This window comes from Fringilla coelebs (genome assembly GCF_963513975.1).
Source record: "Fringilla coelebs genome assembly, chromosome: 6".
NCBI classification, from domain to species: Eukaryota; Metazoa; Chordata; class Aves; order Passeriformes; family Fringillidae; genus Fringilla; species Fringilla coelebs.
In genome coordinates this window covers 27,709,886-27,725,253 of record NC_140034.1, presented here as the reverse complement: position 1 = coordinate 27,725,253, position 15,368 = coordinate 27,709,886, and the positions used below count along the sequence as shown (strand labels likewise).

Here is a 15,368-nt window from a genome sequence, read left to right as displayed (position 1 = left end):
ATTTTTAGTAAGCATCAATTTAGGAATTTAGTCCCTCTATTCTGCTGGTATGGAAAGAGGTTGAAAAATATTCCTTACTTTGTAATATTTGCTTCCAGTATCATTTTGAAAAAGTGTAATGCATTTGCTGTCCAGCCTCCAGTAGTGTCGCTTCCTCTGCAGTGAAAAACGAGTAAATTAATGAAATGTTCATTTTGCAAAAGCACCACTGCCAAAATGTTTCCTTAGTTTGAAGAGATGTACTACAATAAAGACCCAATTACTACTACAGGATTTTAATAAAAACTTTCTAATTGAATTTAGAATTTATAGACCTCTTATTATTTCTAGCTCTGCTGTTTCAGGAATAGCTCTGTTAAAATTGTACAAGTTTAAAAAATTTAAAATGCCATTCTGAAGTCTACATTACATTCAGCACAGTTTGCTGATATACATGATCCTAAAGCAATTGAAATTTCTTTTTGCATCCCTTCTAACACCCCAGCTCACTTTTGAAGGTGACATACTGCAGGCTTTATTCATTTTTTTAGCAGGTTAGAATGAAAATAGCCTTTTTCTGCACTAGACCTACTTTACAAAAGTCTCAATTCAACTGGCAGTAAGGTATCAGGGAAAGTGCAGCTGGAAAGTACAGCTACTTTATAGAACCCCTTAACATTATGTTTCAACTCCTTAAGAATTATTTTTCACTTGTCTGCCTATGATAATGCAACAGATATGGTTTTTGCATGTTTCAACCGTCTTCTGTTCTTACAAGCAGTGCCAGTCCTAGTTATGATAAGTACTGGGACTTTAGGAATCATAAAAATTGCAAAAAATGCCTTACTTGAGTGACTGTAAATTACCTGAGTATTGTCAGAATTTGATTCTATACTATAACATAACATTTATTGGAAGGCAGGTCTTCTGTAACAATTCTTACCAGTGTGTCCTTGCTTGTATAGTGAACCATCCAACCCTCCTTCATTACTGTGCTACTTCTCCTTTTCGTGTGCTTCACAGACTGTACCACTCTCATTAATGGAATATTGTTGCTGGTTGAAGGGCTTAAGAACAAATCATGAAAAGCTTTTAAAAAGAAGATAACTTTGGACAGAAAAAAAAAATCTTTAAAATCAGACAAGTATACACACACAGAAGATATCTACATTTATCATTGTGAGCAGACCTGGTTTGTACGCTATTTTGTTTTGTCATTCCAAGGATCTTGAGATTACAAAGAAAAAAGGCTGTAATACTACACAAAGGGAATGCCAGAGACCTTCGGAAGGCTTACATACACTATTCCAAAAATATTTCTGAAGATGAGCTAAGAAAATGGGCAAATGACTGGAGCCTTAGCTAGGCTGTGGGAGCCATTGCTCAAGCTTGTGCTATGCATGATTCAGAGCAGTACTTGATCTTGAATCTCTCATAACTTACATAGACATTATCCATTAGATTACTGTCCTGTGATCTTGCTTGGGCTCAAACACACAATGGAGTGATGCCAGTTTAGAGTAGAAAACATGCCAGCTGACCAGCTGCACACACCCTGGCCAGGCACAGCAGAGAATCTGCTGGAACCTCCCAGAGAGAGATTTAAGCTGCTCTACACTTAAAGACTTAAGTGGAACCCTGTTGCCTTGTGGGGTATGCACACTGCAGCTTTCTACCATTCAGCCAACACGCAGTAAGCTGGGAAGCCATGGCAATGTGACAGCATGCCTGATAGCACCATCAGATAAAATCTGGTAGTAACCAGAGGCAACCCAGCCCATCATCCTTGCTGTTGGAGTTAACAACTCCTAAAGCAGGTTCTGTGTAATGGAATATGGACTCAATCTGTTCAGTCCTAGACATGAATACTTGGCTGTTTCTGGCAGAAATTTAAAAGTGACGCTGCATTGGGAAAACAGAGCACAGCACTGCTTTTGTATTATGCCCTGCTAGCAAAGCTATTGGTGCAACAACTCCAGCAAAAAAGGGCTGATAGTGTTTAGCAAAAGGATAATATGTTAAGTTCTCAAAGTTGTTGTGACTGTAGGTGTCTGCAGATGGCCCTGCTTCATTGTAATGCATCCTGGAAATAAACTTTATGAATTGGTAGTTTCCCACCAAATTGCAGGAAGTACTGTCTGAAAGTTTAATTAAGTATATAACATAGAGTTAATAACTCTTTTCTGCCTAAAAATGATTTAACCATCTGCAGTTTCTATTTAGCTATTCTTGTGCTGACAAGAGGTTTACTTTTTATTTGCCTTATTTAGATCACTTAAAAAATATCCATGGATACCGAAACTACCCTTAGAAATAAGTGCAGAGAGGTATTTCTGGAGGAATCTCTCTTACATAAATAAAACATGTACCTTAGTTATAAATGTTTTATTAGCACAATTGGGTATTTTTATTTTGAAAACTTGCAATGCTGTCTGCTTCATAAAACTTGGAAATTTAAGGTGTTCTGTGACAGTGATTTAGTGATCTAAGCACAGGCTCATATTCCAATGATACAAGGTGTCTACTCATCATACATGTATCATACGTATCTATGCAGACAAATACGGCAGTAGTTTACTGATGCATGAAGTAAAACTGCATATTGTTGAAATGGATTGCCTTCTATTAGTGCAACAGGTGTATGACAGTAACAAAGAAATAAGGAAACACATATAAGAAATAAGAATATATTACTGAGAGAGACTCCCAGGAAGTAAAATAAAACAGGAAATTGCAGATCAAACAGACATGTGAAAGAAAAATGTTTTATAAGGTTTAGATCCCTTAAAGGTATAGATCCCTTGCACCAAGGGAATTACAGTTGAAATTTCCTTTATTCATTTTAGGTGCCCTGACAAGGAATAATCCCTATTTTTTCCATACTATTTGGACAGTTCCAATAAGTGAATTTTTCTTCTCTTAATTTACTTCTGAGGCACATTGCACAACTCAGTTCCTGTTTTCCTTCCTGAACAGTCATTTCAAAGCAGTAATCTATTTTTTAACTTGCTTCAAATTACTACTTTAAGTTTGTCCAACTTTCCTTTTTAATAAAGGCATCTAAAAATACCAATCTAGATCCAATTATACCATAGCCACTTACACATTTTGTTTATTTATCTAAATGTCCAGGCACTGCGCTGTTAAACCAGGGAAAGAATGCCTTGTAAAATAAGTAAACAATAAATAAATAAATATTTTACTAGTAATTATGCACAAATAGTTTCACATCACTTTCATACAAGAACAGACTTCTATGAACTACTTTTGCAAAAGTTTTCAAATGCTACTTCAACTTGACAATAAAGCTTCTCTTAAATTACAAATGCATGTAATCAGTGAAGCAGTCTCACAACATTTCACCAGCATTCCCCATTCGAAATGAGTGAGAATAGTGACCACATGCATTTCCTCTTGAGCCCTAGACATGATTTGTACAAATAAATACAAAGGAAGATGGAAGGTACACTCACTGCCCAGCTCACCTGATCATCCTGTTAGATTCATCGTGATCCAGATCAACATCCTGCATTTCTCCATTGTCACTATGGCATCCTGTCATTGACATCTCTGAATCATGAGCCATGGATTCTTCCATGTCATCTATAAAGCCACTGTTTCTTTCACTGTCATTGTCATCGCTCCCTTCTTCCATGACCACATCAGACTCAGCCCCAGGACTAAGAAGGTCTGGAATACCATTTCTCAAGTTATTATCTAAAAACATGTGATACTCCAACTACAACATCCTGGCACATTTTAAGCTTCCAAAAAACTCAAGTTCTCTTTGGCAGTCTATTGCCTGCATCTAGACAATATAAGTAGACAATTAATTATAATGTGAACTGTATATTCCTTTGCACAGGAACAGTGTTTTCTGTGGAGCCTGTACAAAACAGCACAATAATCAATACCACTGAAACAGTGCTCCCTGGCATTAGAAAATAAATACTAAACAAGCACCAAAACTAAAGTCTTAGGGTTTAACTGATTTGACTATGGCAAAACATTAATAGCATCCTCCATCTTACATTTAAATGATATCAAACTTTCCTGTTTCTAAATTAAATATGCCTAAGCAAGATCAGAGTAAGAAACCATTTTTTGCTGCATTGCTGCTTGTGAATGGATTTATTTGCAATATAAAATCATTAGTCCAGTCAGAGGGTAAAGAAAGCATTGGTTTCTCTGGGATGTTGCAATGTTTCAGAAACTTGAAGTAAGGTTAAAATCAGACAGAACACATCAAATAGTTTCTCCTAGCAACTTCTGCCTAATTGTGTGGAGGAAGGTTCTTGACAGCCAGTGTAGGCAATGTAACACAAGAAGAAGCACATTGAATTGTCTGACAGCAAAATGTTTGGAATTGATAGCATTTCACTGAAATTAGAAGAGCACATCTGAAAAGTTTGTTTTCATGTCCAGTAGTCTTAAGATATTTGGATATAAATTACTGATGTGTGATTAAGAGACACATACTTCATCTCCAGCAGAACCAGTCATTCAGCCATGAATGATACTCCACAGTGCAAAGCTCTCTCTCTCATTGCTCTTCCTACAACACTTTTAAATTATCTGTTTTTAATAAACCTACAGTCAGATAAAAATAACTCCTTACATTTTGTATATAATGCATTTACTAATGACACCACACTTGGAATTTCATTACTCAACTCTTCTTTCACTTACTATTTTAGGGAAGATGCATCGCACAGCAGATGGACAAAATGACAGATACTGTATTTTAAGTTTGAAAATAATGTGAACCAAATTACTGAGAAAACACAAATGGGATACAAGTCCAAATTTGCTTTGCTAATCCCAGGGACCCTCTATCAATCATTCAGGACACACAAGTCAGAGTTCTATGAGGATTCTATGTATATCATATTAAGAATATGATTTGGTGTATAAAAGCCAAGTTCTATAAATTTTAAGATTGCAATCTTCAAGGAATATACTTGGAGTAAGCCCAGAATATGTGTTCTTACCCCAAATGACTCTGCACAAGCTTTCCTGAGACAAACTATCACTTCCCATCAGCTCAGCATCAGATTCACGTGTCAGGAGGAAAGTCCAAACAAAAGTAGCATGTTGCTTGTGAAGCAAAGGTGGGGAGAGGGCAGAGGGGTGTGTTGTAGGGATGAAATACACCTGCCTCAGATGGAAAGAGGGACTTTGGAAGAGTAATTCAGAAACAAATATAAATTTTGTTCAATCAATTCAATTGTGCAGAAACAAAGTTTATGTTCCTTCCTGTCTTTTCACAGCCCTTTAGATCAATCACAACCAATCTCTAAAACTGCATCTCTGCAGGAAAAATGTTTATCATTTATAAGCAGATTTAGTTACTTTCTCTGATTACAAATTTCAGGGAAAACTTTACACTCCTATCAATGGAATTAACATTTCATAATGCGTATTTTAGTTTTTGAAAACCAAACCACAAATTTCCATTAGCAACATTACTTGCCTTCCTGAAGAAATAGTTGTGCTGTGGGATGGTCAGTGGTTAAGTGAGATATAAATGGTGCAAGATTAAAAAAAAAAGAAAAACATAACAGTGACTCCAAGAGTCCAATGAGAGGTGCATCAGGAATGACATTCAATAGGAAGATATCAGCTACTTTCCAGAAGATCATGAACTTTGTCACATTTCAAGTGGAATACTTAGTACCTGTAGGAATTTTCCTATTGAACATAAAAACTTCATAGTGATACAGAAACACTACTATGAAGAAATACTGTGAAAAATAATAGCTAATATTCCTAATTTTGGAATTTCTTGATATGTCTTCAACAAAGTAGACCACTGATTTAAAGGAAAAAGAATGCATCATAAGGCAATACTTGATTAACCTCAGAAGCAGTTTAGGCTGACAACACAGTAATATACTTTAGAAACTCAGCACTTCACCACACTTCTCATTCCCTTATCACACAGGAAAGTGACATTTTCAAGGCAATCAACAACTCATCTGCAGCCACTCCTTTTTTCTCCAGTACTGTCTGTCAAGCCTACCCATACACCCTTACACTTGACTCGAAACCAGCAGCACATGCATGGGAAAATTGGCAGATTGGTGGCAACTAGTATGATTAGTTTTATGCCATTGGTAAATGGTGGGATTTTTTTCTGAAGGGCATTCTTAGTTCTTCTAGGTATGTTTTTCCTTCTCAGGAAGATCATCCATAACCACTTTTTTTCTCCCTTCCCATTAAAAGAAAACCTTGTGCTTCTAGCTGACAGGTGAATGCCAACTTCTCCTGCGCGGCTTTTGGCTTTCCTCTGGCATTCTGCACTTACCAGCTGTTCTGGCAGGGCCCTTTGGCTGCTGACATCACCTCTGGGGCAGAGCTCAGCCTGCCTGCCAGTGCTACCAATTTGGGAGAAACATTCCAAAGGGATGGTGCATGATCTGCTCGCAGCATTCCTCCCACACTTCATCTTCGCCGTACAACAGAAATATTGCAGAAGAAAGGCCACTCCCAAGCCAATGGAAAAATGTGTGCTTGTGCACATCACAGATTTACATTTCTTTTATTTAACTGATGGTTTAAACAACGACAGGAACAATTGTTAATGCAACTTACCTCCATTAATGGCAACTTCCCCCAGGCAGTTATTTGGCACTTTAGGAGCACAGCGTTTGTGACAGTTGAATCTACAGTCTGATAAGTGAAAAGGGGATACAGCCAAATGATTTCTTTTTCTGTGACACAATTATATTTTCCTGCTACCCAGCCTATAGATATGAAGCCCTACCATTTCATTAATACAAGTCGTATGTTCAGAGAGTGCGCACTTGCCTGGCTCCATGCTTGCTGCCTGTCAGTGGAAGGGACAGGACAAAGATGCTAGAAGCACGTTTCTGAGGGTAAAAAAATGCCTTTCCAAGGGAAGCTGGGTGGAGCAGCACTACAGCAGCCAAAGTGGTGCTCAGCTCATCTAGGCAAGTGATGAGGAGACACAAGTGCTTGGCTCCAAAGCCAGAGCTGCCTTTCCAGTGAAAGAAGCAGAATGGGCTGCAGTGTATCAGCTGCAGTTTAAGGGACTGACTACACAGGAAGTACTGATGGCTGAAAACTGAAACAGGAGAACCCTAGCCAACAATTTTAAGTGAGAAAATATTTGTTTTTTTACATCACAAGGCAATTTCTGGACAGCTTGCAAATATAGGTTCTTTCAGTCCTTTCACTATTTTTCAAATATTTTTTTTTTACTTCTTTCATATGTGTAAATAGCACTTCGTTACATGTCATGGGAATTGTTTCTTTTGACTTTTGAATACATTTTACTTAAACTAAGAGCTTTAAGTTACTAACACACCAGGAAAACCAGAGACAGAAAGGAAAAAATATTCTAAGGCTGTCCATACCTTGTAATTATTTAAGATTGATCCAAACACCAACTAGAGGCACAGAAGTGCCAAACTACAGATAAATTTTTTTATATTTATAATTTTTTTTTTTTAATTAGGTTAATATTTGCTTAGGTCACCAGGATTCAAAATGAACTGAAATAGGTGATGCTTTGATAGATATTTTGCTGTAGTTAAATTGCATCAGAATCACACCTTAAGTTAAATTAATGCAACTTTGAATTTTGCAGGGTTTAAAGAAGTAACACAATGTATACTGATTAATTTTATGATAGTTATTATTTATTGTAATAGAAGTAAGGTGATTTTAAGCCTCCATTAGCCAATATTCCAACCCCATAGCATGCACAATGCTTTGCATTTCCAGGCTAAGGCTGGCTAAGGTGAGCCAGCAATCTAGGCTACAATCCAAGGGGCCTGACTCACTTCAGTACCTACTAAGGTACACAATGCCATGACACTTGAGAGCACATTAGTCACACTGAAAAAATATGGGTTTAAATTCTCATATAACCCCATCTTATTTTACTTCCATTACAACTTCCCCAAAACACTGAGCAGCTGAGGCTCAGGCATGTGCTTCTTCAATTCACACACAGGACTTTGTAGATCAGCAACAATGAAGATAACAACATAGTCCATTTTGTTAACTATTCTGCTGTAAGCACAGGTTCACTTATGCCAAATACAAGATCATTTACACCTGAATGAAAAATGTGAGCTACTGCACATACACCATAGGGTAAGAATGAACAGCTGTGCAGCCAGCTCCTATAGAACACCAATTACTGTAATTTTGACTGCAGCTTAATCCAGTGTAATTGTACATGTGCCTACACACAGTTTAGTGAGGAAATCATGAATAAGGCTACATGCTAACCACTCAAACACTAATTTATTAATTTTATTATGCTTAGCTTTTATGTTCCTAAAGGACATTTACTTACCTTTGCACTGCAAACCCTGTCTAAAAAGGCCTTTGAGAAGCTTCTTGCAGTACTGGCAAACTGTTGGACGTGTGTAGGAGTGGATGACAAAAGTATGAGGCACTTTAACCTTTGACAGTAAAATCTTGTCTAGTTGAATAGGTCGTCCAATGTAGGACTGTGAATTCGACCTCTTCTCCCGCCCAGTGTATGATTCTGATGGTGTCTTTTGCTGTAAAACAAATAAAAAGGAGTTTTGTATTCATTTTTTAAAGAATATCATATTCATATATTCCTTCTCTTCGATAACACTGTCATATGTCATAAAAAGTCATGTAAGTGCCTTTACACACTAATAGAACATACATCATACCCCTCTCAGACTGCTTTTGAAAAATTTGAATGGCACTGAACAAAACCTTTGCCAACACTACTATCATTTCCTTCATATTGTGACTGAAACAGGTTTTTTTAAAAAAATTAAAATGCTCATTAAAATTTCTCAGAAAAGCTTCTTACATTCTGATAAAAAACATTTTTACCTCTTATTTTCTGTTTTACATCAAAAGTAACTTTAAGGGCTATTTTTTGTATAAACATTAAAAAATTATTACATTATTCTATGTGCATGTAGGTTAATGATAGAAAACGTAGGTGCCTGTAGGTTAATGATAGAAAAACTATTTATTTGTAATTTTTCTTATTGCTAACCTTACCACATTTAGATTATGCACAACAGATCACAACAGGTATTTAAAGGTGTGTGTGCATATATACACACACCCTTTTAAATACCTATTGTATATGTGTGTGTGTGTATATATATAGAGGTTTTTTTAATTTGAGACACACAGTTTAAGGCATGAAATCCAAAGAATTTGTAGAATAAATGAGTTACCATATTTTCTCTATTAAATTTAGATGTACATTTGATAATTAACCCAGAAAACAACTCGCCTAGAAAACTGCTTTCTCCTAACACTTGCCCTTGAGAAACAACCAAACTACACCCACAATTAACACTGAAAGGAGAAAAAAAAAAGTGAGGAAATGCAGCTTGATTATTTAAAACACCTTCTCATTATCATCCACAAATAATCTGATAACTGAACACTAGAAAACAAATCCCTCAGAGTGAGCCTGCACTGTTCTAAAACTGTAGTAGCTGAACCTTCAGGTAGACATTAACTTGAAACGCTGCTTAGATACTAACACATAATGCTATAGAAATTCCTCCATCTGATTGCTATTTCCCAGTCATCAAAACATAGAAAAATACATTTTTGAATGCTTCTATCTGAGACTTTTGGAGTAAAGAGGAATTGAGAAGTCATTTTAATGGCAGAACCACCTAAGGGATTAGTTCCTGGCTTTGCCTTCACAGTGTATTTGCCATGGGGGGAAAAAAAATTTCTTCCTTACTAAGTTCATGGAGATTTCTTGCTGCAAAGATGAATTCTTTGATTATACTGTAGAATTAGGTGTCCCTTCCAAGAGGCATAAAGATCCACTGTACTAACTTAGTCCTTTCAAATAAAGGAAAAATATGCAAAATACATTGTATGAGCTAGGTACATATGGCCACCACAAAGAAACTAGATTGAAAGAAGAAAGCATCTCTCTTTTCTTTATCACAAACAAAACTGGAAAAACTCTGAGTACATACTCTGATATTATGGGTTTATTACTTCCTGAGGTCTAAATCTTCATGCTCTGCAAAGCACATATGCATATTTTAAAAACCCAAACAATTAATTAGTCTCAATTTGAGATTAAATTTCTTTCATATTTGTTAACTAGTAATAAAATTCCCCTAATATTTCTAAGGCAGATTGCACTAAGTTTTACAAAGTCAACATCACCAGGCCTGTAAAATGGAAGGCTGAAGAATGAGCCACATATTCTGCACAAACTGCATTGCTCACCTAGTATGAGCCACCTGGAAATTACAGCCCTCAGTGTCTGTGGACAGGGCAAAGCTGACAAGGAGCAGTGAGAAACAGAGATGCAGTTCTTGCAGTTTTATGCCTTTGTAGAATAGAAACAATTTTGGTCCAAACTGATTCTACTTCATAGTCCTAAGTTCAGTGCTATACAAGTTACAGCCTCAACCCTACCCTATGACCAGAAAGTCAGCTCTGAGTTTGCTCTTCAGCATCCACAAGAAGAGTTTTACTTGTGGCATACTACAATTTAATGTAAATATTTTCTTTTTGAATAAAAAAAATTCCTAAAGGGTTATTACTTCTAATCACTACTTGCAATGTGTTAGTCACAACACCTTGCTCTCGTTCTTTAATCCAGACATTTGGTGGACATTTTGCAGGTAGTGATGCTAGTCTCTTAAAATGAAGTTTAACTGAAAAGGAGATGGAATATGTAAGGAAAGGAGTTCCTCTTAGTGCTTGCTTCCAGTATGTCACTGTAACAAACTAATATTCAGTTTACCATTCTTATTACTAAATCTATTCCTTGACAATCTTACTCTTGTCTGCAGTAAAAGTGATCCAAAGATCTCCTAATGCCATCATCTCTCTTAGAATCCTGACTAATAGAATCTAAATTAAACATATTTTCCATGATCACTCTTTGTCTTCATTTTCCAAATTATTGCCTAATCAAAAATTATTTTGGCAACTGAATACTGCTAAAAGCAAAGTCCAAATGACTTTTACCTAGGTGACTTCATGCTTAAAGGATTTTAGAAAGCTGGTTTGGCTGTTTTCCTCACCAAATGCCTTGCAGGTTTTAGAAACTTCGGTAGTGCTGCTGAAATGTACTGAGACTCATCCTGGGCACTTACGATTAACAGAGAGAGACAGTCTTCCCTACAGCTTTGGTTCTGACCTAGATGTCTGATCAAATCTCAGGTGTGGTACAGTACAAATGTGGGACAAATTATTTGCTACATGTTTTGCTCAGATTGATGGCAAATTTTTCACTTTTAATACGCTAGTGTATGTTTCTGAGAAAATGTCAGGTTGAACAAAAAGTGAATTCTAGATGCTCTACAATGAGTTGATTTTTTCTGAGATAACTCTGAAACAGTTACTCATCATACCATCAGCCTTGATCACATAGAGTTATCATTAATAAAGCTTTTGTCGTGTTGTTTGGTAGGGTTTTCTTCTCAAAATTTGTATTAGTCAATGCACAGTTATAATTTCTGAAATAATTACTTCTAGTCTCATTTCACATGGCTGTGAAGTTGTGTTCCTGAACAGACAGTTAACTGAGCTTTTATTAGTAATTCGTAAATGTTCTCTACAGCTCAAGCAGCAATGCATACTAAACAAAAGATAAAACACTGCAAAACCTGCTGTTAGATGTCAGTCTTCAAGTCAAATTTATAGAGAAAAGTATTCCAGCTTTTCTCTGCCATTCCACAAGAGCTGGGCTGCTACATGCCATCACCGTAGCACACCATGTAAGGCACCAGCAGTTCTCGATTTACAGTGACTTCAGGCCAAGAGGTAAAGCCAAGTTTCACCTTCTCCCATGCTAGAAAAGACATCAGAATTCATGGATCTGGTCTCACTCCTGTATGCCAGTCCTGACATGCCTGATTCCATTCCCTCCCTCTTGCAACCAGAGGCAATGTGCCCCCTGGGTCCTGCTCCCTTCCTGCTGGGAAGGGAAGCTGGTGACAGATAACTCATGGCAGCTGGAGCATCTTCCACACCCTCCAATGACTGACTGATTAGGAAGGGCACCTCCTCCCTCTTTCCAGATAAGCTTCTCCTCCCAATTTTGTCCAAAAGTCTTGTCAAGATCCCTCAGCATTAACTTCTAGCACTCCCAGCATCAGATGCCACAATTTTAAGTATAGGAAACCAGGAACTATACTATTTTCACTGGAAAAGCAAGGCTCTCCTCCACAAAGCACCTTCTCCTTCAGCTGGCGTGCCCGGTTTGTTAGAAAGATAAATGAGTTTTTCCTGGTAGCCAGCCAGACTACTGACTCAGCAAGTCTGGAAACTTCCCAGGAAATGATTGCTTAACCAGATTACACCATGGAAACTAACAGCCTGCACAGTTCCAAATACTAAATAGTCCTTTAGAACAATCATCCCAGCAAGGTAATCTATACTTTAAGAGCTCAAGAGATGATTTTTCAAGTGACAATGAACACCAAGAAATGTGTGCATATAGTGAATACTGGACTGTCAAACTAAGCCAGTGACACTGATCACATCCAGATACTTCAATTATGTTTTAACTGTGAGAATATCTAATAGAACCCAGCTTACTCTTTGAAAAAAAAAAAAGCTTGGTTTTTTAATTCTAAGAATGAAGATGTGCCAGTCTTTTCCCCAACATGGGGCACGCCCCATGACTTTTATTTAACTGATGGTTTGCTTCTTCTTGTTCAATTTCTTTGAATTTTTGGAATATACTGAATCGCCTCATGTGAGTTCTGGTGAGCTTTGTTGAAAGCTACTAGAAGACACAACAATTCACCTACATTAGCCAGAAGCATAAAATCTTTGTACAGTCACTGCAGGAAGAACACAGTCCCCCAAAGCTAAAAATAGCTCAGCAGATCTTTCCTGTCTTTTCTAGTTCAAATACACTGCAAAATGCAATTAAGAAACTGAAATAAATACCGATTTCCCCACCAATGTATTAAGTTGTTCCTATTACCTGCATGAGTTTGACCTTCTTGTAGCATTCACATCTACTCCTTCCAGGCACAGAAATCAAAGAAACTGTAGGGAGATGCTGAAGGGACTAAAGGGAAGCAATAAAAGCTGACTGCTTGGACCCAGTGGGCTCTTGGGAACAAAGACAAGGGCCAGCTCTGCAATCCAGCTGCATGGGCTAGTCTAAAATGTAAAAGAGACTGCTGTTTGCCTCACCCCTTTTAAAAGGTTTTGACAGTCCTACTAAACACATCCCAGGGACTCTGAAAACCTTTACCAAAACCTTCATGTTCTGTAAGAGTCAGAAAGCAACTACTTCCATTTTGGCAATCATGCTTGTGGAAACATGCTCAAGTCAGTAACCTTCACTCAGAAGAGAACTGGCTACACAACCTATACGCTCCTAAATATATGTTTTTTTCAAAACTTACACCAAGAAGTGCTAACCTTTTTCAGGCTCAACATCTAAGAAGTGTTGCAACATTATTCCTGTAGTTTAAACTGAGATATTCAATCAGAAATAGCAAAAGTATTCCTACAATTTTGAAATGTTTGCCTCAACAAAAGAATAAACTATTACGATCCAGGGGTTTTTATTTACTTAGACAACAGAGAAAAGTGATGTCTATTTTAAAAAAACAAACAGCAATAACTGTTTGGATGAAGTTTCATTTTTAGTGTTGAAACAGACTTGTTGAAACATGCATTTCCTTCCTATATTAAAGGCAGAGGATAAAGCCTTAATATGTTCATACACAATTTCTTCACAGGAAGCTACTGTCAAGTGAGGTGCTAGATATCTATGTAACCACAGGAACTCTTGTTTTTAATGCAATGCAAATGTTGACTTTCTTTTACAAATTAAACTATGTGACTGCAATTAAGTGAATTCAAAGAAACAAATCTTCAGTTAAATATACTGAAATACCACACTTAGACTGCAATCAACTGTGTTGTCTTTCAAGGCTTCTTGCACTCCTCTCTAAGTTAAGTGTATGATTTAATCCCACAAGCACCACAGTCAGATAGCTATGGTCTGAAAAACATTTCACTTTCCCGTGTGTAAACACATCAAAGAACTGACTTCAGTACAAGCTGTTTAATATTAAACTATCCACAGATGGCTATTATTATACACACTGTTCTTCCACTCAGACACCAAGAGCAGCAGACAGTGGTTTGAATGCTCTGTCTGTAACCTGCCTTATTTTGGAAAGTACCAATAGAAGATTACTGGGTTTCAGGAGGCATTGTAGGACTATGCTGACTCCTCAGAACCAAGGGATTCCCAAAACAAAAGCCCTTTCTTTTTGGATTTACTAGTACCAGCAGCCACAGTAAGACTTACATAGCACAAAGCTTTTTTTCCAGCATCTTACAGACACGAGTTCATTAAAAAATATTAGGTTTAGTTTGATCCTGTATCATGTACTTCATTATTTTAAGTATATTAATTAAAAAGTTCATTATTAAGTACCATGCAGTATTAGAATGCCCACATCAGAAGCCAGACCTGGCAGCTTCGCTATGCCTGCTGAATAAAGCTAATAAAAAGGGGAGAAAAAGCACACATGATGACACAAAGGTATCATAGCCAAATTATAGTTCAATACAAAACCCTTCAGATAGTCTTTGCACTATTCTGATTCATCCTATCATACAAAATCTTGGGGTTTCCCCCCCCCAATGCCTGTATAAATGTGTCCCATCTGTCACTGTCTACATACCATCCTTACTGAATCAGGGATAACTGGCAGGTCTTTAGGCTTAACCACAGACACTGGTTTGGAAAGTTTTGGCTCTGGACAGAGGAGATACAGACAAACCTACTCCATGAGGCCTGCAGTAAGTGTGGGGGCAGTACTATGTTACCAATAGAGAAAAACAAGATTATATACTAGAAGGGAGGGAAAGCACCACTGAACACACCCAGGCCCCATAACGGGCAATAAAAGGTTGTGTCAATTCCCATTATTCCTCAGCATATTGTTTTGGGATCTTGTACCAATCCACAAGAACCCAATCAATCATGAATGATGTCTCAGAGATACGACAGGAAGTAAAATGTGTGCTGCAGCATTTGGCAATTTTCCATATGTGCAAACCCTTTTGCTAGTACCTAGAAACTACAAGAACTTAGCTTCTAATTTTCCTTAGATGTACCACTTTGAATATCATAGATATGCAACACTTTAAGAGAACTACATTTGAAATACTTTTTGATTTTGACCATTAATTTGTTTAACTATTTTAAGTTATTGTAAAAAGGCAAGAAAATTAAAAAATGCATAAAGGATTGTGGAATTAATTCAAATTCCTATATTCAACTTGCAGTGTCAGATTCACTGAGTTCTCAATTCTTAGTTCTGTTTAGTGCATGACCTTATATTCACCTGGTGCATCTGGCACTAGATCAATGTGAACACTACTTAGGATCA

General features: G+C 37.1%; 1 protein-coding gene across 2 annotated transcripts in view; it reads right to left on the bottom strand.

The window, feature by feature from the left end:
- Window positions 1-15,368, bottom strand: part of PRKD1 (protein kinase D1) — a 114,546-nt gene that overhangs the window by 21,197 nt on the left and 77,981 nt on the right. For both annotated transcript variants that reach the window (XM_084207529.1, XM_084207530.1), the window contains 5 exons: window positions 8,309-8,519; window positions 6,574-6,651; window positions 3,465-3,669; window positions 923-1,046; window positions 79-156 (listed from right to left, as the gene is read on the bottom strand). In XM_084207529.1, coding sequence (XP_084063655.1) covers window positions 79-156; window positions 923-1,046; window positions 3,465-3,669; window positions 6,574-6,651; window positions 8,309-8,519 — 696 coding nt within the window. The remainder of the gene's footprint in view (window positions 1-78; window positions 157-922; window positions 1,047-3,464; window positions 3,670-6,573; window positions 6,652-8,308; window positions 8,520-15,368) is intronic.